The sequence below is a fragment of the Paramisgurnus dabryanus genome, chromosome 7, assembly GCF_030506205.2.
Source record: "Paramisgurnus dabryanus chromosome 7, PD_genome_1.1, whole genome shotgun sequence".
NCBI classification, from domain to species: Eukaryota; Metazoa; Chordata; class Actinopteri; order Cypriniformes; family Cobitidae; genus Paramisgurnus; species Paramisgurnus dabryanus.
In genome coordinates this window covers 28,344,724-28,370,052 of record NC_133343.1, presented here as the reverse complement: position 1 = coordinate 28,370,052, position 25,329 = coordinate 28,344,724, and the positions used below count along the sequence as shown (strand labels likewise).

The 25,329-nt window shown below is 35.8% G+C and overlaps 3 protein-coding genes across 5 annotated transcripts; 1 reads left to right on the top strand and 2 right to left on the bottom strand.

Annotated features, from left to right (window-relative positions):
* The first annotated feature begins 946 nt into the window (after positions 1-946).
* On the top strand, positions 947-4,838 carry tac3b (tachykinin precursor 3b). Of its 2 annotated transcripts, none has more exons than XM_073815219.1 (7): positions 947-1,663; positions 1,785-1,891; positions 2,740-2,845; positions 3,059-3,079; positions 3,164-3,211; positions 3,671-3,731; positions 4,547-4,838. In XM_073815219.1, the coding sequence occupies exons 2-7, from the start codon at positions 1,793-1,795 to the stop codon at positions 4,563-4,565; spliced, it is 354 nt and encodes a 117-aa protein (XP_073671320.1). In that variant the 5' UTR covers positions 947-1,663; positions 1,785-1,792; the 3' UTR covers positions 4,566-4,838. The 2 variants fall into 2 exon arrangements, with proteins under 2 accessions (XP_073671320.1, XP_073671321.1); XM_073815220.1 differs by having other exon boundaries at positions 951-1,663; positions 2,740-2,833.
* A 118-nt stretch (positions 4,839-4,956) lies between these two features.
* c1galt1lb (core 1 synthase, glycoprotein-N-acetylgalactosamine 3-beta-galactosyltransferase 1, like b) lies at positions 4,957-14,506 on the bottom strand. Its single transcript, XM_065272769.2, has 4 exons — positions 14,079-14,506; positions 13,436-13,691; positions 9,399-10,063; positions 4,957-7,830 (listed from the first exon to the last, which is right to left on the bottom strand). Exons 2-4 carry the CDS (start codon positions 13,653-13,655, stop codon positions 7,564-7,566), a joined length of 1,152 nt encoding a protein of 383 aa, XP_065128841.1. The 5' UTR covers positions 13,656-13,691; positions 14,079-14,506; the 3' UTR covers positions 4,957-7,563.
* Positions 14,507-16,571: 2,065 nt separating this feature from the next.
* On the bottom strand, positions 16,572-25,121 carry os9 (OS9 endoplasmic reticulum lectin). Of its 2 annotated transcripts, XM_065272594.2 has the most exons (15): positions 24,925-25,120; positions 24,382-24,558; positions 24,073-24,136; positions 22,822-22,898; positions 21,836-21,934; positions 21,456-21,657; positions 20,913-21,074; positions 20,715-20,824; positions 20,521-20,563; positions 20,310-20,401; positions 19,073-19,303; positions 18,762-18,990; positions 18,049-18,258; positions 17,410-17,519; positions 16,572-16,928 (listed from the first exon to the last, which is right to left on the bottom strand). In XM_065272594.2, the coding sequence occupies exons 1-15, from the start codon at positions 25,072-25,074 to the stop codon at positions 16,791-16,793; spliced, it is 2,094 nt and encodes a 697-aa protein (XP_065128666.1). In that variant the 5' UTR covers positions 25,075-25,120; the 3' UTR covers positions 16,572-16,790. The 2 variants fall into 2 exon arrangements, with proteins under 2 accessions (XP_065128666.1, XP_065128667.1); XM_065272595.2 differs by lacking the exon at positions 18,049-18,258 and having other exon boundaries at positions 24,925-25,121.
* Between the last annotated feature and the right edge of the window lie 208 nt (positions 25,122-25,329).

Sequence of the window (25,329 nt, the reverse complement as noted above, 5' to 3'; positions counted from 1 at the left end):
CTTTGCATGGGTGTTTAAACCAACAAATATTGACAAACAATCATAATAAGGTTGGCATTTGCTTGGAATGGTCTATTTCATATATTTTCCTATTCAGCTCCGTGCTCCTTGTCAACAGTAAATCCGAACGCAGCAGGGGGCGTTCATGGGTTTTTATAAGGACCTTGGTGCTTTGATGTAAGAGCTTTGAGGAAACAAAAGAGAGAAATTATAATTAATTTAAAAAACTAATTGGGTTCTAATATGTTCAGGGCTAAGTTATGTAAATTAGTTTTGTTGACTTTCATATTGTGGATAAAAGGACAATCAAATCAAGTGCAATAAAACAATATGGGCATTAGGAATATGTTTGTGAGTGGTGGGGGTTGAATATTTGGTTTATGAGGACACATCCTGTCTTAAAAAAAACATACTAAATGGTGTTTAGTATTCAAACATGCCAAAGAATTTTTGTATTAGGTTTAGGGGTTGGGGTCAGGCTCAGAGGCTTTAAAATTGTATTAGCTCATGTATTAAAACATTTTGCCTATATAAAAAGCACATATGCCCCCACAAATATAGTAACATTTTGGACATGTTGTGGTCCCTGTAAGGAAACAACCGTATACTGCAAATCATAAAAAAATCGTTTTCTGTGTGGGTTTGGTTTAATGGTTGTGTTAGGGGAATGGGATAGACACAGATAAAGAGAGCCTAGATACATTTTGTACAGTATAAAAATCATTACCAGTGTGGGTTTATACAGTATTTGTGTGTGAAGAGAGGGAGTGAGAAGCGAGAGAGTAAGAGAAACACATGAAATAGCATAGAAAGTAAGAAAGAAAGAAAAGCAATAAGAAAGAAAACCTGAAAAAGAAAAATATTAGGTCATATACCAATTTTCAAAGAAAAATGGATCAAACAGAAGATATTTTTTAAATTCACGCATCACAATCATGTTTTTGTGAAATATTTTTTAAAATATTTTTTACAGAATTTCAGAGCTGCATAGTAAATGTTAAAATCTAGGCCATCATAATATAATTCATTCATCTTATTCATAGTGTTACCCTTTCAATAGCTCTGTCCTGATGAAAGATAAGAGATAAAATAAATGAAATTTGCAGTATAAATGACTCATAATCCTGCAGGGTAATGAACATTGAACCCCCATGCACACACATATGTTCCTCTAATTGAAAATGCTAAGCCTTACAGGCCTTTTAAATAACTTTTTACAATATAGGATACTGTAAAGCAAAAACCTTGACCATGTCTTTAGAGGTGACACCAAGGAACAAAAACATCAAGCTATATAGTTTGCGTGAACACCGCATAAGAGAAAAAATCTATGGCCGATTTGCAAAGGTTCTGAGTGAATTGACATCATGTGAAGCTGAAGAGACAAGGTCGAGGTGTGAGTTTGGTAGTAATGTAATTGACCGCACCAATACGTCAGGACTCTAGTGTTAATGACTTTGCGTCACTTGAATATGTAATCATCATTATTTGGTTCATATTGGAAAGGAGGCTTGCCCGAGCTTGTGTGAGTGGAGTGCGCAAAACCTGCGCATAAAGGAACGCGCGCACCTTCGAGGCTACACTTCAAGTCAATAGAGAACAGCTGCAACGCGTATTTCTCACGAGACTTAACTGAATACCGGCTCATCTTATTCAATTAAAGGTATTGCAATATATTATACTTAAATATACATCTGATTTACGTCTTCAGCATATATTTATTACAAAACTAAATTAAAGAAATAAAGTTCATGGACAAAGTTTTATTCAATTGGCGAATGCAGATTGGAGGATGTCTTGCGGTTGGATGCTCGTGCTGGTCCCTCACGTGCTGCTTCTGCTCTCGTGCCCCGGACTCTCGCGCTGCGAGTTTGACTACGCGCCTATGGCAGTGAGTAAATTTAAAGCTTTTCGGATGGGTTTAAGGTTATATTAGAGAGAAACAGGAAGTGTGAAATAAAAGTGATATTAATTTATAAAACGTAAAAATAATTTCTGTAGTAAGTTGGTTGCGTTAGCAACGCACAACGTCATAGGTTCAATAGCAATTAACATACATATTTATTGTAAAAAAATATATGCTTTACAATGCAAAAAAGCATCTCCCAAATGTATCCAATTATATGTTTTAATGCAATAAAAGTGAAAACGTAAAGAAAAAAAAAATTTAATCCAGTTATTAATTATATTTATTTTTCTGTATAGGATGTTGTTTCCCTTAACATGAAGGCATTTTTGTGGGAACACAGCTAAAATGCAACTATTAAAGCAATTGAGATGAAGACAATGATTCGTATATAGTGAGGAAGGGGGTGGCTGATTTCTTTAAAACTTAATGATTTCAGTAATGTGGTGTCCGACTGTTATATGGGCTCACACTGAGGTCCATTCATGTGTGTATGTCTATCTCATTCTTGAATGTGTGTTATAGACAATACCAAATTAATTTTAAATATTACATGTCTTTATTAGAGGATCCAACACGCATAGAAATAGTTGTTTAACCTTTGTTTTTTTTTTTGTTTTTTAAATATTATAGGTAAATGTGCACATACTGTAGGCTATTTTTTACTATTGTAACATCACTTTTTTGAAAGAGCTCTGTGGCAGTATTTTCTTTCTTTCTTTTGACTTTAATGATCATCACAGTTTGAAGTTTTTATGTTATTGAGTCATTTACATTAGTGAGTCAGATATATGGTGAGTTCTTGAATCATACTGTTTTTGTATTACGTACAGGATGACAGCGATGCTCAGTTGAAACATTTTGTGAAACGTTACGATGATGTTGACTATGACAGTTTCATCGGCTTGATGGGCAGAAGGAGCACAGGTGAGACAAAAAGTAAATATTATTATTCCCTTTATTTCCATTAACTTCTCCACCATGTCCTATTTTAACTTTTCCTAAAGTTGATATTCATAGTTGAAATTCATTTGAATCTTCAAAGATATTGAATGACTAAAGAAAACTCAACAATAAAATCTTCCCCTGAGATGTTGAAATTGATTCGAAGGATATTTTACATTAATTGTATTATTCGTTTGACTTTTACAGGTCCAAATCCACCATTTAGACGTGAGTGCTTATTGTTATTTTGTTTCAATATGCTAAAATAAATAAGTACCTCATAACAGCTTTGTCACTTTGGTCCCTTTGTAGCTAATATGAATGATATCTTTGTTGGACTGTTAGGCCGGAGAAATACTGGTAAGTCTGTGTAAATATGAATAATGTCATGTGTAGAAGATACCAGTGCTTGATATTTTTGTTAAAAATGTGAAGCCGAAACAAATGATTGCATGAACGAAGTTAATTTATTGTCTATACTAATCACAAACAAACATCTACATTTGTAACATCTGATTTTGCCCACTGAAACAGATAACACAGGAAATGTACTGACCTCTAGTGGTAGTATATTAAAATCTAGCAGCTTGACACTGTAAAAAAATGCAGCTTTTTTCAAATCAACATATTTTTATGCTACTTTAACTTAAAAAATTAAGTTAAACCACTTCAACTAGTTTCTATAAATTATTCCAGCTATTCACAGCTCAAAACTTAAAATAGTATGTTGAATTGACTTGCAAAACCAAGTTGTTTTAATTTCATGCTGCATTTTTTCCTACGTTTACATTTTTTGTGCATGTTTGTTTTGACAATCAGCTGCCCCTGCTTGGAGAGGACAGAGAAGGGGCAATATATTCTTAAAAGACAGAAGGCTCAGGTGAGTATTTGTAGGTTGCACTGGAGTCAAAATGACCATCATCTAACCATTCACAATCAAGAGATCAGTGCTGTATTGTGATTTGTTAAAATCCCCATTGTATTCATTAAAAGCATTGCACTTTACAATAAGGTTGTATTTAGTTTACAATTACTCAATGCATTAACATGAATTATCAATGAACAATACTTCTACAGCATTTAATATTAAAGATTTTTAGCATTTACTAATATATTATTAAAATCAAATGTTTAAACTGTTAACATTTGATAATGCACAATGAACTAAACATTAACAAGAATTAATAAATGCTTAAAAACTATATTTTTCATGTTAGTTAATGCATTTACGTGTGTTTACTAATACAACCTTATTGTGTGATCAACTTATAAATGGGGCATGCATAAGTGAAAGTTACTGATGTAATGTAATTAATTTAAGTAACCAGAAGTGTCCAATAACAGAGAGATGTTGGATCTATAATATATGTTTATGTAGTATATAATATACATTATGTAGTATTAGGTTGGTCAACATGAGACGACCTGCTTCATGTACAGTAATACACTTTTTAGGCCAATGAAATGAACAATGTCTTCATAAGTGCTAGATTTATAATATTTTTACAAAGGTAAAATTCTTAACATGTCATCTCTTTAAAATGTAAAATTTAATGTGAAAAAACTACCAAGTGTACATAAATGACCAACTAAAGGCCATTCCTTAGTTAAGTGTCATTGCTATGTCTCTTTTATTTTTAGGGTTTGTTTGTAAAATGTTTTTTTTTTTTTTTTGCTGTGCTTTTCCTCATGAAGGTTTTGCTGTGCCACATGAACCCTAATCTTATCGGCCTGAAACTCATCCACCATGGAAGTATGCCATTCAGAAGAAGGAATAGCAGTTTTTGGCACAGAGCCATGATTGAGCTTTGTGATTTTCAGTTCGTTCCAGTGCAATTTATTTTAGTACATTTTGTTAAGTTCTTACATCTAACCCCTGAGCTTTCATTAAAAAAAGATGTTAGATTTACCGGGGCATGATAAATGAAAATGATCCGGTTAAATTATGCGAAACAACTTATGCATTGCAAATTTGCAGCCTAAAACATACATTTACTGTGTTGTTAAAAAATCCACACTTAGATAAAAAATATTTAACTGGTGTCTATCACAAATTCATTTTTTTTTAATATACAGAGACCACACACACACACACACACAAAAGATTTCATGTGAAATATTTTAATTTGCTGGTTATCGTTCCTCATTGCAAAAATTCCTTCTTGTCACGTATTTGTCTCACACACCCTTTTATAAATAAAAGATTGCTATGGAAGTACTGTACAAGATTCCTTTTGTACATACAATTGAGATAATAAGAAAGGAAAGCAAGTACCTTTGGATTCAACACAGGGCATGAAAGAAAACTGAAAAGAAGCTTTGTAGAAAGACCACCTTACAAACAGTTTTGCATATCAAAGTCTTTAAATAATCATCCCTACACACCTCCAAAAGTACAGTAGTAATAGAAATGCCATTAATGGAAAATGTGCATTAGGGTAGGCTCACATTTCGCGTCTAAAACCGCGCCCGTTGGTTGGTTGGTTCTTGTCACATGACCTGCGGTCCGCTTGCGGCATTCTGAATAGTTGAAATGTTTTTAACTCGATGCGGACGCGCCTACATGTGAAATAACGAACTTGAGCGCGCAAAAGACGCGATATGTGAAAGCAAGCACACACATTTCTTTAATTCAGACACGTTGCTGTGGACTTTCCCTGCACTTTGCAAAACCCCAACCGGAAAACAATCGTTTACAATGACAAAAGTGTGGTTTCACAGATTATTTTGCCCCAAGTAAGGTTTAATCACTTGTCACTCTGACTCAGACTTGTTTAATAATAAAGGCAAATAATATTTAAATACCACAACAGCTCTTGATTTAAATCTGCAATCCTCCTCAAACAAGACAATATTTTATAAGACTGCAAGATTCCTGTCTACTGCTGTGTATTTTGAATTTGAGCAAATTGGGGATAATGGAATGTTTGCAAATTAGCTTTTTTGCCAAAGGCTAAGGTACAATTTGATTAAAGTCCCAAAAAATATAAGCAAACATGAGGTGCTTCTAAACTATTTGATTGTGCCCTAGATGGACAGCTCTTTGTATCAGCAGTATACAGCAATACCTTAGACATTTTTAAATACCATAGACGATCCCATGTGGTGAGGTTAAGCAGACAACATAATGGGGCGGTTTCCTGGACAGGGTTTAGATTAATCCTCGGCCTTAATTATATTAGTATATTCAAGTTTTTACAAACAAACCTTAGAAAAAATAATACTGGTGTGCATCTTGAGACAAAATAACGGCACTGACATATGTTAAAATATGCCGGTGTGAGGTGTTTTAAAATGAAGGCAGCTCAAATATGCATTTAAGTCTGGGAATAGGATAAACCCTGTCGGGGAAACCAACCCTAATAATAGTTTACGGTTAAATCCAAACCATTTTTGTATCACGTCTAAGTTAATGCCAAAGGAGCATTTTACCAAGAATGTGTGTGTTTTAAGCAATGCTTGTTATTTTTAGTTTATTCATTTAAATAAACGTCAATGGAATTCCTTCATAATTGTGCCAAGTGTCCAACTTAATACAGTACACTGTCAAAAAAAGGTAAAGATAAATGTACAGTCCTCTGATGAACAACATTTTTAAAACAGAACATTCTTCATTAGTTTTCGGGACAGATAAAGGAGCAATAGTCCAGCTGCCTCGGCTCAGGGTTTCATATGAGCACATGAGTAATTATGTATAGAAAGAAACATTATGCAGGCAAAGATTGCACAAAGTACTTAAGGTGTTGCTGCACTAAACATCTGAATTAAGCCAAGGCTTTACATTCAGAACTGGTAAAAAATTGAAAACCTTTGTCCCAAGAGCTCAAGAGCAACTATTGGGCCAGCCAAATAAATCTTTGAGCAAAGCTGCAGTGGCTTTAGCTTAACAGAAGTGAATTATGGTATCTTTATGTGGCATAGCAAATGTTGAACTTGGATTACAATAAAAAGAACTAAAATTCTACACCACACCTTTGGCAAATTTGTTACAGACGTACTTTAAAACAAGGCCGGATCTTGAGTGTGGAAATTAGATACGCACCTGCCCTGATCATCGGTCAGATAGTGGGAAATTTTGTGTTTATCTGGAACTACCAATTAAAGGCTGATACATCGGTGCATCCCTATTGGAAACCATAAAAATTGTCTAGATATAAATGAAACACACGGATCAGAGCAAAGGCACTATTTCAGCGGAAACTAACAGAAGAAAATAAAAGCCTCTTTTCTTTCCAACATGACAGACGCTGTGCCCTTATGACTGTGGCATAGCACAGAGACGCAGATTTAGATTTTGTTCATAAAATAAAATTTTCCTAAAAATTAATGCCAAGGAATGCAGACACATTTACAGAGTGCAAATCGTGCTTGTGGGAAAAATGACGCCATGTTGGTATACTGTTAAGGCAGGCTCAGAGATAAAATCACATCCCAAGCAGAGCACACTCTGGGGTCTACAACCTTCATTTAATATAATTCTGTACTGTCAAACATATTTATATATATATATATATATATATATATATATATAGATTTAAACATTCACATACAAATGCATTATTATAAGAAACACCCTTTCAAATGATACCAGTTCAACATCATCCAAACAATCAAAAAGAAATAGAAAAAAACTCCCAGAAAGCCAGAGCGATCTCAAAAACTTCTTTCGGAAGTTTCAAATGTCATTTTATAACAATATAAGCAAAATGCTGCTATAGTTTTTCCTCTTGTTCATTGGATATGTTTTCTTCATTCGGTGGTGGTGGTGCTTCTTCCTCCTGTTTTTGCTCCTTTGAGTCCCTGACCTCCACATTGTCTGGGACTGGATTATCGATTTGTCGGATTTTGGGTTCAGGGGGTTGATAGCGGTATTTGTAACCAAAAGCGCGCAAGTGGTAAGTGTAGTACTCCAGCAGGTACATGCGTGATGCGTCCACATAGTGGAAAGAAACAGCCAGATCTGAACAACACTGAGGTCCCTATGAGAGAAATAAAGACAATGTAAATGTGAAAAAAAATCTTTGAATAAGCTAAAATCCCAAAATATGGGTGTGTTCCTTAAAAGCAACACTAAAGAGTTTTTGCTCTTTGCTCCCCCTACAGGTTGGAAGCGGAATTGTCCATTACCACTGTCGTAAATAATTTAGCCTACTGCAGCAAAGCCGGCTCTGATTGGATTGTAGGTCTGCAGTAAAGCAAATTTTTTGTAGTTTTCACTCGAACTAAAGGACCGCAACCCGACGGTTGAAAACTTCTTTAGTGCGGTTTTGGCCGATAGAGGGATGCAAAGCGAATGTAAAAGTGCCGTTCACCCTGTTTCGAGTGGATGAACGAAAGTTATGAATGAAGTTATTTTAAGGTTATAAAGTTATAAAAACTCTTTGGTGTTGCTTTAAAGAAAAAAAAATCTACATACATTCATGATTCACTTTTTTGTATACCACAAAATGGCTATGTAATGCCACATGTTCACATTCCATTTATTGACACTATGAAAGTGAATGATATAGTGGGGCTGTCAGGCTTTGAAAAGAATAACGAACAACCACGAACACGACAGTAGATCATAAGCCTCGCAATATATTTTATTGTTATGAAGCCATATGATAGGCCTATTGTGCAACTTAAATATGCATGTCAGCATTGTTGACGGGAGACACAAAAAAGCCAATGATATTTAGAAGCATTGACATAAACTATGAATCTGGAGAGTGCTATTAAGTCCCCCCAAATGATTTGCTTTAATGCTGTTAAACATATAAATAAATACTTTTGTTAACTAAAAATCTTAGATGATTCCCTGTAATGTGCATGTTACCTGTACACATGGCACATTATGTCTTCCTCTTTTGTGTGAACTCCTATGCAACTTAGGTTGGTAGGGAACGTCAATTTAACAAGTCATGCTGAATCACCTTAAAACAGTCAAATGCTAAAGAAACAAAAACACCCTGAAAAAATGGCAGCATTCTGCCTCGCCCATCTTCAACGGCCAGTCCTGATCGTGGTCAGAATTTAACCAAATCATGAATTATTACGCTGGGTGCATTGCAACACATTTTTGCAATACACTAGGGCTGTGTTGAAAGAAATCGATTCACCAATTCTGAATCGATTTTCATATTAATTTCTAAAGATCAATGCGTAACTCAGAGGATCGATTTAATAATTAATAACTTAAACTTGCCGCGTCATTGAATTCAAGCATGCCTGGAAGACCAATAAAACAACGAACATAGTGGTCAGTAACATTAAGCAAGCAAGCCGTTGTGAAAACTGTGATTCAGGTAACAGCCAGAACCAAATGCTTTTTTCAAAAACACTTATCTAATTCTCGAATATCAGATCGGATCGAATTGAATCGAATAATGATAATCGATTCAAGATCTTGAGAATCGGAATCAAATCTTGAAATTTGAATTGAAACCCAGCACTACAATACACTGCCTTATGCAATGCTAAAAAAGTAATTTTCTGGCCCCCTATTTGAAATGCAATGGGATCTGAAACAAAACTATGGCAACACTGTGCATGAGTTTATGCTTACCTCTACAATGGGATAATAACAGTAGTTCCAATACCAGAAGGTCTTGGGAAATGAGCCAGTGAGATGGGAATCGGGTACAAAAGGATGAAAGGTCTCTCTTTGTATGGTGTCTCTGGAGTCTCCCGCCACAACACCGATCTTCTCCATGCACTGCCCCAAGGCCAGGTCCTCCACTGAGGAGGTATGTGTGCACACTTTGGTTCGAAACCCTTCCACGAACCTCCTCAGAGCCTCTTTGCTGAGGACGTATCCAGCACCGCCGCTCATGTAGCCCTGTTTAACGTAGGGCTTAAACCGGCGACCAAAATATATAGGGTCTGTTGGCGAGTGATTGGCCAGAATCCACCGAAGATTGTCTACAATCACGTAAGTGTCATCATCCGCTTTCATGAACCAGTCTGCCTCATCCCCGTATTTCTCCATTACGTAGTGGAAAGCGTTTATGGTTTTCCAATACAGCTGATCCCGGCCCTCCTTGGTGTTCACACCAACTGTAGGAAAATCTGGGTCATCTACGGAGCTTACAAACACCACAATGTTGCAGTGACGAGTCCACGTGGCTTTGACGTGTCGAGTTTTCTTCTCAAGGTTACTTGGACCGGTCATAACCCAACACAGAATACGGACATTTTTATAAAGGGCGTCAGCCAGTGTCCCATCCTCACCTGAAAGTTAAATAGGATATTATACACTTGACAAAATGGTTAAGATGTGAGAGTGCATAGATAAGATTTACAATTGGCATGTGATAGTCTTAAAGTTTTATTAACTTTGGGATAGTTTACTGATAAACATCTGGCACAAATGTAGCCTCCAAAATCTCTCTGGGTGTACTTTAACCAGGACATCCCATTTAGAGCAGGGCTAAAACAGTCCAAAGTCCAAGGCTTCTCTAGGATACACAGTCAAAATAATAATTCCCAAACAGAGCCATATTATAAATTAGTTCATTGTATAATGTATGGTGAAATAAAGTAATAAGGAAGGGCACTGCAATGTCTTACAGTGTGACAGAATGATGAACCTAAAGCTGAAGGTTCATCATTCTGAAGGTGCCAAGTTATATCACCAGGAGGTTATTTTATTTCCACAATTAACTTGAAAAGTAATACGCTGTATGTACATTACATTGTCTGCCCATACCCGTTTAACACACCTCTTTTGAGAATAACTCCACTGTGCAATTTGAAAAGCAGGCAAGATCCTGATTTACTTGTTCTTTTCAAATGGATCCTAAATTCACGTCACAACTATGATTTCAACTTTGACCAACATCTTCAAACAACATAAATGTGTGTTTAACAGCTAGCATAGAAAATCATCCAACCCCGATTATATTATGTTTTTTAAACATTTGGGTTCACTGCCCTATGATTCGCATGCTATATGCAAAATAATTTTTATAAGCTGGTCTGTAACAGAAACAAAGCAAATCAAGTTGAACAACATGGTTTAAGTGGAATTTCGAGTATAGTGACTATTCAATCTAGTCCAGCCTTGTACACGTAGTTACTAGTAACATCATCAGCCTTTCTTCCTCAAACCTACGACCTTTAAACTAGATTAAATAAATGATACCAATACCCAAGTAAGCAGAGGGGTTTTGATTCACCCTGTAAAGGTTTATTTTGCGATAACAGCTGGCTGGATGTGCATTATCCGAATCACCAAAGAATTATTTTGAAGTATTATTTTTGTAACAAATTTAAAGCTGCCATGAATAAAGAGACAGCCGAGTAATACATTAAGCATACAAGTAGTCATTAAGAAATAACAAATATAACAAATATGACACTTAATTAAGATTAAATGTTTAAATGTTTATGATTAAGCAGACGCTTTCATATAGAGATTTAAAAAGTGAGGATGGAAAGCGTGAAGATTTGTCATTACTTGCATTTTCTTTATATGTGTAGAAAAAATAAGTAGGCTATAATAATGTATAATACAATGTATATAATAATAATAATTCCTGACATTTTCCTGAAATACTCTAGACCGCATGGATCACGTGAATGAGTAATCTCGCGTGATTAACTACGTGATTTAATATTTTTTCCCTCATCGCAGGTCTGAAAAACTATAATTTACACAACTTATTTTGTTTTGGGAAGTATTTAATTATTTTGATAATTATTGTTAAAAATGCTGGATTATGCAACAGACATGCAACTCATTGCCTTTATGCGGTTAAATAATTAATAAACAATCGTTTCGGCATTTCTCGTGCTGTTGCCAATATGCTGATGGTTTCAAATTCATCAAAAATCGGCCAATATATATCGGCGGCCGATACATCGGTGCATCACTATCATGTATAATAATAATATAGAATACAGAAAATATTACAATATCAAATATAGTCATGATTTTATACATCAATATTATTACACACATCATAATTATAGCCTAGCATTTGATTATAGCATACTTGATTATTGCGTATGAGTGGTTTTTAGGTTTTCTTGAATTTTTGTGTACATTTACAAACCAAAAGTTTTTGTTGAATCACGATTTGTTCATGAAAACATCCGTACGCACAAATTTGTGCGTTCGCATGCTTACTGAATGAGACCCATTACTCTGGTTGTTATTTTATGACATTTGACAGGTTAGCTGTGCATTTTACGGAAAAATAATCAACACCTGTAGAACATTCATCAACCAAGCATTATTACACAGCACTCTATTACACGCTTGATTCTGATTGGCCAGTCGCGACATTCCAAGGTAGTTTATTCCTAGACAGGTACAGTTTAATATTACGCAAAAAAATTACTATGTCTTTTAATAACATATTTTACATTATATTAGGGCTGTCACATTTAATCGTGCAAATGCACATGCCATTTTCTCAAAATATTTCTGTTCTTCAAAATGTTTCAGGTATTTTCATGATAATAAAGAATATTTTGAATGTTTTTGTTTAATGAGTGTTGCTTTTTTAAATGCACGTAATAAATGACTCAGACTCATAATAATTTTAGATTGATATGGACTTTGTACTGACCAAAACACCATAGTACACACACAAGCTATGCATGAAACACAGAATCGATTCTGAATTGATTTCAAACAGGCATTTTTAATAGGACACACGATTAATCGTTACAGCCCTACATTATATTCACAAATGACAAACCAAATACTGTGTTTGGCAGTGTTGGGGAAAGCTACTTTTGAAAGTAATGCATTACAATATTAAGTAACCAATTTAATTACTTAGTTACTTCTCATGGAAAGTAATGCATACATTGCTTTTAAGTTACTTTTGCGTTTTCTCTTTCAGGCTTTGCAGGTATTTTTTATGACAGAGAAGTTCTGCATTCAGAAATTGCATATTTCCGTCCCAAAAATGTCAAGCTTTGTCCTGCCATCTTCGTTTCTGACTTAAACTGTTCAGCCGCGACGCATAGAGTGTGTAATTCTATGATAATATGTAAGGAATAATGGACGACGGGCTGTTGAATTATTAGACATTTTTATTATAATTCAATTCAATGGACAGAGTCAATTATTCCTCTTATACCACGGTTACCACACAAACGTCACTCTGGTGCCTATTTTTAAGACATTCACCCTTGGAAGATTTCTAAGCCAATCAGAATAAAGCAGTCAACAGGCCTATGGTGTAAGTTCAGTCTAATTCAGTACATAATTTTTTTAATCAAATTTATTAAACTGAAAAGTAACTTGCATTCCTTTTTTTTTAAAAAACGTAACTCAAATATTAATGTGTACATTTATAAAGTAATGCGTTACTTACTCGTTACTTCAGAAAATTAATATTATTACGTAATGCAAGTTATTTGTAATGCGTTACCCCCAACACTGTTTGTGACATTTAAATGTCTTGTCTTATCTTATCTTTAAAGCGGGTTTCCTCGCGGAAGGTCTGCATGTATTAAAACTAAGCAAATAAAATAAAATATTTAAAATCAATATTAGCCTAAGTATCCCTCCGAGCAGTGCAATTATAACACCAATTACCTGGCCCACCCCCTTAACGTTTAGAAAAGTTTTTTCCAGTGCATTACCTTTATGATGCGGATGATTGAGGTTGAACAGAGCCAACCTCTCCTTCTTCCAGTTCTTGTTTTCGTCTTCAATCATCTTCTTCAAACTTGTCAAGTCGCCCCCTGAAACAGGGGACACCTGGTTTTGCGTGTACCCAACCTGACGCAGGAACAGGTACAGACTGCACGTGCCCACAATGAAGCCCACGTAGAACGCGGATCGCGCGCCTAGAGGTTTCATGACGAGCTCTATATCCAGACTCCCACCTCAGAAAAACTACACAGAGTAGACAGTGGTAAACGAACGGCGACAAGTAATCAAATCAAATCAATTCATTCATATCATAGAATTCTTGGAACCTTGCATGGAAGTTGTTTATCTGAACCGAAAATTTTAAAACTAGCCCGTAGTCCTATGACAGGTTTAAACTAACTTGAAACAACGCAGTAACAGCTTTCAGTAATGAGATGGGTCGTCACACACAGGGCATACCACTACTGAAAGTTAAACATCTAAACTACCAAACTCTACTCAACTTCCTGGTCGTTGACATTTCTGTGTAATAGCTGTAAAATATTTGGTTAGCAAAGTAAATACCCGAATTACACACTCATGTTGAGTCAAGAACATAATGTTTACGTTAAAAGAATGACACAATCTTACCAGACACTCGATTTCCTCCATAACAGAAGTGAGAAAAACTGCAGGATTCGATTCCGAGTCCATTTCAGTCCAACTCAAAGAGTTAACATAACACTAAACCCAGAATTGTCTGACCTAACGTTAAATAAATAAAAAAGAGTAGCAGTTCCTTAACATTATTTTAAACTCATGACCAAATCGGGTTGATATTACGTTTTATTTTAAGCTAACTAACGACGTGTTTGCTTACTAGATGTTCACGAAGTAAAGCCGATGTTGATACTTCGGTTCCGTATGAAAGGAAAAATTAAGCCAACCCCTTTAGAAGTTACGCACGGGCAGTCCTTGTTTTACGAACATTGACACACACCCGTGCCACTCCGTCTTGTCGTCTTATTAAACAAATCTTTTTGATCGCTTCCGGAATCTGAACCCCATGCTCGGTCAACTATGAACCTGTCTACGTCATATCTAGTACGCGTCAGAGGGACACACGGAAACAAAAAAACAAAAAAAACAAAAAACACACATGGAAACGCATTTGATTGGGTGAATCTCCTGTCATTCTTCTGTTTGAGCGACGCGTCACTGAAGCGCGTGTTATGATTGGTCCATATGTATCAAGTCTCATACCCAGTAACTTTGTATTCCACATATTATTAAGCTTTATACCGGCGCATGAAACGCCGTTTTTGACAATATTATAATCATATGGGGAGTTTGGGGGGGTTAGTGCCCCATAGACCAGATGTAATTATGATTTTGTCTGAGCTATTAATGCATATATAAATATAAGGATTTATATTTGTATGTGTCTTATTTAAATATTGTAATATGTAGTCTGATTAACTTAAGGTTAAAATAGTTGTAATTAATTTAAACCTTATTTAAAACCATAAGCTACCTCTCGCTACTCTGAAAATGTTTCGCTATACCCCTGTTTGCCGGTAGGTGCCCCCTAAGCACGCCTATGATTATAATATTTCCTATAGTTTGCACTTTTTACAGTGTAACATAAGAAATGAAAAGCAATTAGTTTGATGTTGTAACAGTGGGCATGGGTTTAACGTATAATAAGACAGTGTTTAATCATTAAATAAACATATTTACTGTAGGAACCAAAGTGTTTCTTTCATTCATTCAGTTTATTTTATAACTATTTGTCCATGAGTATTTCTGGAGAATGCCTATTCAATAAAACAAATATGTACATGTGCCTACTGTGGTTCATATTTACATAAGCTGCCATAAGCGATTTCTTTGTTTACATTGGCTGGTTGCATAAACTTCAAAGACTACCCTGTTGAAAAAAAACAGCATAGACCAGCACCATTCCCATGCTGGTCTGCTGCTGGTTTAGCTGGTGATCATCAGCTTACCAGCACTTGCTGGTATGACCAGCATGGGATGCTGGTGCTTGTATGCTAATGACCACAAGCTAAACCAGCATGGGAATTATGCTGGTCTATGCTGGTGGCCACCAGCAAACCAGCACCAAAACACCACATATGCTGGTCTTGCTGGTATGCTGTTTTTTCAGGTTTTAAGTATGTTACATAAAAAAAATTAGATTTGTCTAATTTAAATCCAAATTGATCAACTTATTCTTAAGACACAGTTTTAACTTTACAGCTGTTTATGCAACCGGCCACAGGTTTCCCCTACTGTACACTAAACCCATCTGTCCTAACCAACCAAATCAACTCGTGAACAACTGCGTACCAAGGTGTATGTGTGTGTTTCTGTCATATTATTATTTTTGTACTGTTTTACATAGCCAAACATTGTAACAGTCTGTAATTTCCCAATATTTTTATTTCAATGACATTTATGGGTAGAAAAGCTAAATTTAAAAACGCTTACAGCAGCTTCAACCACGTCCAACCCTTCACAAGTGTGCTTACACGAGAAACTGAAATCATTCCTTAAATTATCAACAATTCAGATACCGAAGCAACATTATTTACAATCTAACAAATCAGTCATTCAAAAAAAGTTTTCAACAAAAGAGCCCTTAAATGCCAGGAAAATATAAGCTGGAGCTAAGATTCTGAATAGATTCCCAATGTTTGCCAATGTCTACTCCCTATAAATTTAATTGATGATATGAGCATGTGGCCAAACTCTTTTCCGTCCAATGTGCAAAGAAATGTAAAAAAACAACTGAAATTCAATGTTACTCTGTAATTTAAGGTGCCAGAAACAGGCATCAACTCTACCACCATACCATGCTCAACCCCGTTCAATCAATCCGAAAATAACAGCACTTCTTACATGCAGATTTTCTTGACAATTGTTTTTTTAAAGTTTCGGCTCTATTTGTCTAGTCATGAGGACAGGCCAAAACTGCCTTGGAATAATTACTGTATATCATTAAACAACAGATAGTATGTGTGACGGGAGATCATTCTTTCACAGTTTTTGTCACACAGCTTTAAAGAGCATTGGTAAATAAAAAAATAAAAAAAGATTTTCCCCAGTAAAACTAAAATATGAAGATGAATGGACACAGAATGAAAATGATTTGTATATTTGTTCGAAAAGGTAGAAAGCAGGTGGGACATCACGGCAGTGGGCTGAACTCATTAAAAGTTTCACATGATTGAAACAATCCAGAGTAGCAGTTTAGTTGTGATGCCACATGAATCGCTGATGAAAAACTAAACTAGCACACAGACAGCTGCTTGTTTCAAGTCTATTTCCCAAATGTCCAAAGAATTTGAATGAAGAGGTTTAGAAATCTGCTTCATCAGAATCGCTGTTTCCTTTCGACTGGCTCTCGTCCTGTTTTTCCCCCCACACAAATCTGTAGTTATTTTCTAATTCCTGCTGCCTCTTCTGTTCTTTATATACTTCCTCTGTGCCTCCAGTCTGCATGCAAAAAGACAGAACACAAGAAGTGAGCTTATTTAGTAAGGAATTAAAGTCTCTGTAAAGTCAATCTTGAAAACAGTTTCTAAACACATACATTTTAGGAATGTGGTTGATGCTTTGGCTGTCTTGATTGTTTATATTTATCGCTCGGTTAAAGTCAGGTAACGTCGCCATCTATTGACCTGGCACACGTAATATAGTGTATTAAGTCATCTTTGCGGATCAGTATAAACGTGGATCTTTTTGTGAGCATGTGCATGTGATTTTTTTTAAAACAAAAGAAACCAGTTTTTCCACTACATCACTGTTATTATCATGTAAACGTAGCCTGGAAAATGAAACCGCATTGAACATTTTATCTAAATATAACAGGTATCAGTATACGCATGTAGTAGCTTTGCTTTGTAATTATTTGAAATGCATTACATTTGACAGCTTTAGATGTCGCACTTGTATAATTGTGTGTACATTTATATACCAGAAGATTGATGAGAAGCTCTCTAAATGATTTTGTATCTTCCTCTGTAAGCCACTGATCTTCTGGTTCCTCCGCTGTCTTATGTCTTAAAATCTTCACCTCAATCTTGCCTGAAAAACATGCTCAAATACTTAGTCATCAACACAAGTGTTGTCATCTAAACTAGTGACACACGTTAACAAAAGGAAAAACAATTAAATATTCAATTATCCCTCCCACACACACAGAGATGATAGATGTAGTAATAGCATGAATGCATGCAGAATAGGTAATGAGGGCTGAAACCTGAACAACCAGAGAAACACCCAGTGCTAAATTTATGCTAAACCTTGTTAATAACGCTATTAAAATTAAGACCGATTTTTAAGGCAAAAGCCAGCATCAAGGAGGAAAAACATAATTAAAAATAAGGGTACTTGAAAAAAGGTTAATTTTAAAAAAAGTTTCAAAGAGAAGAAAAAAGGATATGATGGACATTGTTTTTCTTTTTTTAGAAAATGACCAATGAATCACTCAAGAGAAAAAAAATAGTTTTCAAAGATTCAGAAGTAAAGTTTAGGTCTTCGCCCACTCAAAAAGACACACACAGGCAAACAGGAATACTTAAAAGTATGTGTGCTGGTGTGTGTTCTGGCCTACCTTCGGCCTTGATGCCGGCTCTTTCTAGCTGCTCTCTGACCACTTCCTGAATCTGATGCCACTGGGGGTCGCCCTCGCCCAGTTCTTTCACCTTCACACCCCCCTCATCATCATCATCATTGCCCCCGGTAACTGCTCCTGCAGCCACACCTCCGCCCACATTATACTTAGTCACCCTGACTTTTACCTCACCACTGTTGCCCGCTTCAGCTTGGGTGAGAGACAGAGAAAAGGGGAGGTTACCGCGAATACAGCGGAAAATTCTCTCTCCCCATTGTACACATTAAAGTCTCTCTAGCAGTTTCAATGAGAGGTGCACGACAGTACTACAGGGTGTAGTGTTAGTGGTGACATGATTTTTATAATTTTTTATAAAGTATATATTACCTCTAAACCTATAAAAAAAATAGGAACACTTTCTTGTCCCTTAACATGTAGAACATGTCCATATCTAATGTGATTGTTAATGTAATGCTGAAAAAAGTCTATAATTATTTGTATGTGAATTTTTGGGGCCAATGCAAAGTATAATATACATAATACATGGACTCATTTATATTGATTATACTATACAAACATAATACTGTATATTATGATTAAATGCTGGTCTCTTAAAACCTGGGGTGCAAAGATGTCACATGCAATTTAATGAACCATTCATTCTGCCAGCCGTTCATTCATGCATCTGTTCACTCAGCATTTGCTATTATTACCTGGTGTTTTGGGAACCAGATTTGGGTTGCCAGATGAAGGGTCTTTCTCTTTTGCATGTGAAGAATGTGTGTTTTTGTGCAGGTCTGTGTTTTTTTCTGTTTCTGGTTCAATCTCGTTTTTGTCCTCAAGATGGTCCAGAAGTTTTCCCAATGTGTTTTCAAGAGTTTGTGTAGCCTGTGAGCGATCAAACTCCCCCTTAAGACCTTCATTCTCCATCTCTTGCTGGGCCTGGAAAACAAGCTCACAATAAATGGAAATTCAAGGCTATATTTGTCGCCTAATTTGTATGTGAGCTATAAGGCATCCATACTTCCTCTATGATGTTGTCAAACTCTTTATGCATCTCCTCTTTAATCTCTTCTATCTTGGCGGAGGGAACGGTGATATCAGCCATCTCCTCCTCAAATTCCTGCAACAATTTTTCATCTTCATCTCCTTCCTCTTCCTTCACCTCCTTTTCTGCTGTCGCCTGTTTTTTCCCCTCCTCCTGTCCGCTCTGAGATGATTGCTGGCGCTCTTTTTCCAGTTCAGCTTTCCTGTTCTGAACATTAAACAGGCATGTTTTTTAATGAATGATGATGTAAATATCAAATGAGGAGAGTAGACAATGTCCAGTATAACATACAAAGCAAGCAAGCAAGCAAGCAAGCATCTGAAAAGTAAATAGTAATCATTTTTGCCATTGTTATGTCAATTTTGTCAGTGAATTAAATGTAGGATAGGCTCTTAGCTTGTGAAGAATAAAATTGTGAGAGTATATGACATAATCCATGGTGGCAGGGCAGTAGATGTTCTTCATTTTTAACCAAAAACAAAACAATGATTTAAAGGGACAGTTCACCCCCAAAAAATCAGGCATCATTTACTTATGTTGTTTAAAATCTGTATTAGTTTCTTTATTCTGTTGAACACAAAATTAGATATTTTGATAAATTTTTAATGGGTCATTAATAAATATGTATTGCCTAAAAACATCTCAGTAGTAAGAAATATATACATGTCTCAATAACCCCAGTTTGGAGAACTTAAGCCCGGTATACACTGTGCGATTTTAAAGGCTCACTCCACTTATTTTGAAAATATGCTCATTTTCCAGCTCCCCTAGAGTTAAACGTTTGATTTTTACAGTTTTGGAATCCATTCAGCTGATCTCCGGGTCTGGCAGTACCATTTGTAGCATAGCTTAGCATAATCCATTGAATTTGATTAGACCATTAGCATCGCGCTAAAAAAAATGACCAAAGAGCTTCAATATTTTTCTTATTTAAAACTTGACTCTTCTGTAGTTACATCATGTACTAAGACCGACGGAAAATTAAAAGTTACAAAACATGTCCAACTACGACGGCAGATTTTAGCGAAAAATTCCAGGAATCTTGTACGATTTCAAATTTGTCACAGACAGCTAAATCGTGTCTAAAATATCTTAGTGGGATCCAGGCTTTCTGTGACTATCCCAAACACCTGCTCCCCATCAAAGTGCGAGCAGCCCTCTAGTGGCAAAGGCAAACATTATCCCCAATGACTCCTACGCCTTCAATACTAACCTTTTGGTTGCTTTCTTTAAGGTGTTGTACAAACTTCATCAGGTCTGCTGGGTCTGTGATGATTTTAAAATTAAACTTTTCCTCCCCAAATACTGGGCAAATATTGAGAAGGAGAGGAAAGTGAATAATTAGTATGTAACAAACACTTATTTAAAATAGATTTTGATTGAATTCAAAATAATAAGTTATGCATTTAAATACATTTCCTTACAGTCATTTTCATGCAGCGGGCTTTCCTGAGTCTCCTGATGGGTCTGTAAAAGATGGACATGATTAGTTCCTCTAAAAAAAAAAAAATATCGACAGTTTTACCGAGATACCTTGACTACACTGCACAGGTGTAAAGGCAGTGAAACGTGTATGTGGTTTGCAAAAGCATCAAGTATGAACTGAAGATGGCTGTACCTCTGAATCTGATGTGCTTGACTTTGAGCTGGGTGGTTTGGTAACTCCCTCCCAGAAATCCTTGTCTTCTGGTTCTTCACTTACCGACTCCCTGTCAGCTACTTCAGCCTCTACAAAACATACAAATACAGATGGAAAACTCTTCAATTGGCTAAAAGTGGGTAACTCATAGCCAAATTATATAGGATGGATGCTTACCTTTGGTCTCCGAGCCTGAAACCGGAGGTTCATCCGAGTGAACTGCCAACTCCTCATCTGTTTTGTCATCTTGCAATCCCTCATTCTTTTCATCCTTTGACAGCATTTCATCCAGGTTCCTGAGCTCCTCTGAGATTTGCTCCACTTTACGTTTCGTGTCAGCTGAGCACAGAAAGAGCATGAGAGACAGATACAAAGACAGATGACCAAGTGCTAAAAATAATGCATCAATTAGAGGACAGTATATGATTAAATGTAGGCTAATTGCATCCCCGGAGACCTCTTCTCCAAGGGCATCACTACTGCAGTTGGGACATTTATTTCCATGAATAGTAGACAAAGGAACAACATATCTATTATGACAATCAGTCAACTCTGATTAAAGTTGTGATAGGCTGGATTTTGGCTGACCCTGCTGTGCAAAGCAGCAGTAATAATGTCTGATTCTTTTCATCACAGCAACCTGATATTGTGATTACCAAGGCCCTCGTTGTATTTTCGCATTACAACAATTAGATTTCATTTATCGTCGCTCTGACTTACAGACTTGGGCCTTGACGTAGTCCATGTACTGCTGGGCACTGAGTGCAGGTTGGCACACAATGCCCTGTGGCTTGGCAGTGGATGGTGGCCGCAATTGGGGGTGCTGGCATGTACGTGAAGTGTGCACTGTCAGAACGTAGCGACAGGACTGTGGTTCATCCACCCGTGCAATATAATCACTAGAGCCCTCCTCACACAGAAACTAAAAAGCAAGCACATTTATTGGATCACTCAAAATGGTATAACATTATTGTAACACCACAAGCCTATAAGATCTTTTTGCTGTTTTTAGGAAGACATTAATAACGTCACATTGGCCTAAATAGTTAACTTTTCTACATGGCCTGGAAAAGCAGGTGGGATTGTGTGTGCTTTCTTACTCGAACTTCTGTCTCTCTGGGGTTGCCATTCAGGTCACATTTAGAGCCATTGACATATGACTGACTGTGATACCGCTTTAGTTTATGGTGCTTAGATGCCTAAAGAAAGGAAGAGATAGAATTTAAAACTGTATCAAACTCCAACAAAAGTCAATCGGTAAAAACAATTATAAATGTTTTATCCCATATATTCAAGCAGAAATCAATAAATGAATTGTATATATTTGAGATATGAAGTGTGTGGTTCTGTTTGTGTCTTAGAAACACTGTCCTCTGCCTGTATTTTCTTATTAATGCAATGCTATCCAATTGGGACACAACTTATATGCCAAATTTTATATGTAGTACATTCACCAATCATCCGTAACATTATGACCACCTGCCTAATATTGCGTAGGTCCCCCTTTTGCCCCCAAAACAGTCCTGACCCATCAAGGCATGAACTCCACTAGTCCTTTCTATCAGAATCGGCAATCACTTTATCAGTAATTTCAGAAACAGTAGCTTGTCTGTTGGATCGGACCACACGGGCCAACCTTCGTTCCCATGTGCTTTAATGAACCTTGGCCGCCGGTTCACAGCTTTTCCTTCCTTGGACCACTTTTGATATTGTACTGACACCAGTCTGTTCCCAGTCTGCAGTGGTCGGTACCTATCAAAAGTGGTCCAAGAAAGGAAAAGCACTGAACGGCGTCAGGGTCATGGGCGATCAAGGCTCATTGATGTACGTGGGGAGCGAAGGTTGGCCCGTGTGGTCCGATCCAACAGACGAGCTACTGTAGTTGAAACTTCTGAAAAAGTGAATGTTGGTTTTGATATAAAAGTCTATTGAAGTCCATGCCTCCAAGTGTCAGGGCTGTTTTGGTGGCAGAACGGGGACCTACACAAAATTAGGCAGGTGGTCATAATGTTATGGCTGTATACAGTATGTCTGCTCTCCACACAAATTAGAAGAAAGGAATGAGAAGAGGACCGTCTGACTTTACCTTGGCCGTTTCATTAGTCCAGTCAAACTCTGAATCATAATGTCCCAAAAAAAGCACATCTCCTTTGATCTCCGAATCTAAAGGCACAGACATGAAACTTTTTTTAAAGAATCAAACATAATAAAAACACCTCTGTAGCATCACATGATAGCATTTTATCATTAGCAATTCATTTAAAAATGTGCCATTTAAAGATCAAAGGCCAAAGCTAAAAGAACAACAGTAAGATTACAACTACATTTTATGAAAACCATTAAACTAAACGGGTGAAAGCTTCAGTTATATTTACATATGTAGGAGTCAAATCACACATAAGACAATTTTATAAAAAAGCTGAAGTGTATCATTAAAAAGTAACTTACTAATTTAATTAATATTAATTTTTTTCACATTTTAAAATAATAGGTAACTTAAAAAAAAAATATGTAACATCACTAATGTAATTATTAGTGAATTATTTTCTGACTGAAACATACAAAATAAACCAAACTAATTTTTTTAAATAAATTTTTGTTTTGTTATAAAAACTAAACATGTTGGCACAATTATATTTTTGTCTACATAAATCTTTTTTTTATATTTAAGCATACACCATCAGATAAAAAAAATTATTAAGATCATGGGAAACTTTTTAGCTAAGTTTTTCCAAACTTTTAAATGCTATATATATATATATATATATATATATATATATATATATATATATATATATATATATATATATATATATATATATATATATATATATATATATATATATATATATATATATATATATATATATATATATATATATATATATAATATGAATTATTTCTAGAGCTGGGCATAGATAAATTCTAGATTAATCTCATACAAATAAAAGTAATTTTTTGCATTACATATGAGTTTGTGCTGTGTGTAATTATTATGTATATATAAATACACACACATTCATGTATGCATTTAAGAAACAGTTACATGTTTATATATATTTATTTATATTTTTATATATTTTAATTATATATAAATAAAAAAACGATATTTAAATAAAACATTTCTTAAATGTATATATATATATATATATATATATATATATATATATATATATATATATATATATATATATATATATATATATATATATATATATATATACATAATATTTACACACATCACAAACTCACATATTATGCAAAAAATTACTTTTATTTTGTATGAGATTAATCTAGATTAATCTGTGCCCAGCCCTAATTATTTCACATACAGTACCTTCTAAGTGGTATTGCCTGACGTGCTTGCCATAGCAGAATTCATAAGTCCACCAATCTTTGGTCTATAAACAGATCAAAACAAACAGTCGATGGGTCCCTGTGACAAGTTGTTCGTGGCAAAGGAATGCATTTCAGGATATAAAGAGACATTTAAAAATGGCTATACTAAATGCAACATGGTGTTTCTCTAAATTCTCTCATTTGTTACTATTCATTAGTCATTCAGATCCAATGAGGAGTGCTGCATATCCAGTAGTGTTAAATGTAGCTATATCACTGTGATATGTTGATGTAAGGAGATGTTGACCTTAACAAGGCAGGCTGCAGTCTGCATGGGCATGAGGAGCTCAGGGACTCCCGGGCCACTGTAGCCCTGCACGTCAGACTCTGACACCCGGTCCTGATGAAAGCGCACTGCCTGCGCTGGCAGGCGACACTCATACAGCTGCTTGTATTTGTTAGAAACCAACATCACATCTTCCATCTAAAATTAGGGGAGAGAGAAGATGACAGAAACAGAGAACAGGAAATGAGAAACGAGAACCACGAACATGTTACATTTAGCTCACTTAAATTCATTTAAATTCGACAATACAGCCGAGGATTTAGTTATAAAAGTAAAACAATATGCGATATACAGCAGCTGTATTTACATTAGCAGGTAACTCCACCACTTGTTACTTAATCAGCTTTACTAGTCTGTAAGACTAATAGACAGTAGGCTGGCAAATATCTTGTTTTAATACACATACTGGCTGCCTTCACTCAAACCGTATATAAAGCTAACAACTGTCTGTAGCTACAAACAAACATCTGCTAGCTGCAGCAGCGTTACCTAAAACAATCTTACCTGTCCCATAATAACGGGGTCGGGCAAAATCTGTATTCCATATTTCATTTCATTTAATTCTTCTAGATTCAAAAACGCAGAGACGAAGAGAAGACATGTTAAGAAATAAACATATAATCCTCTTAACCACTTAATCAAGGAGGAAGCCATAGTCCTCTCATATCGCTAACTAGCGTTGTCAAATGACTTATTTTGGTGCATGTAGACGTGCCCCGGGCACCGTGGATTGGACAACGTTTTAAAAGACGAAGATTTGATTGGATAATAGAAACATCAGTCAAGCTCAAAACGTGTTTTCATTGGATCTAGTTTCGTATAGGAAGCAAACCAGCCACGAAAGTGAATTTCATTGGTCCCGCTGATTAGCTTCAGTCTTAAATCATAGTAATGCTGTGCGTTGCCTCG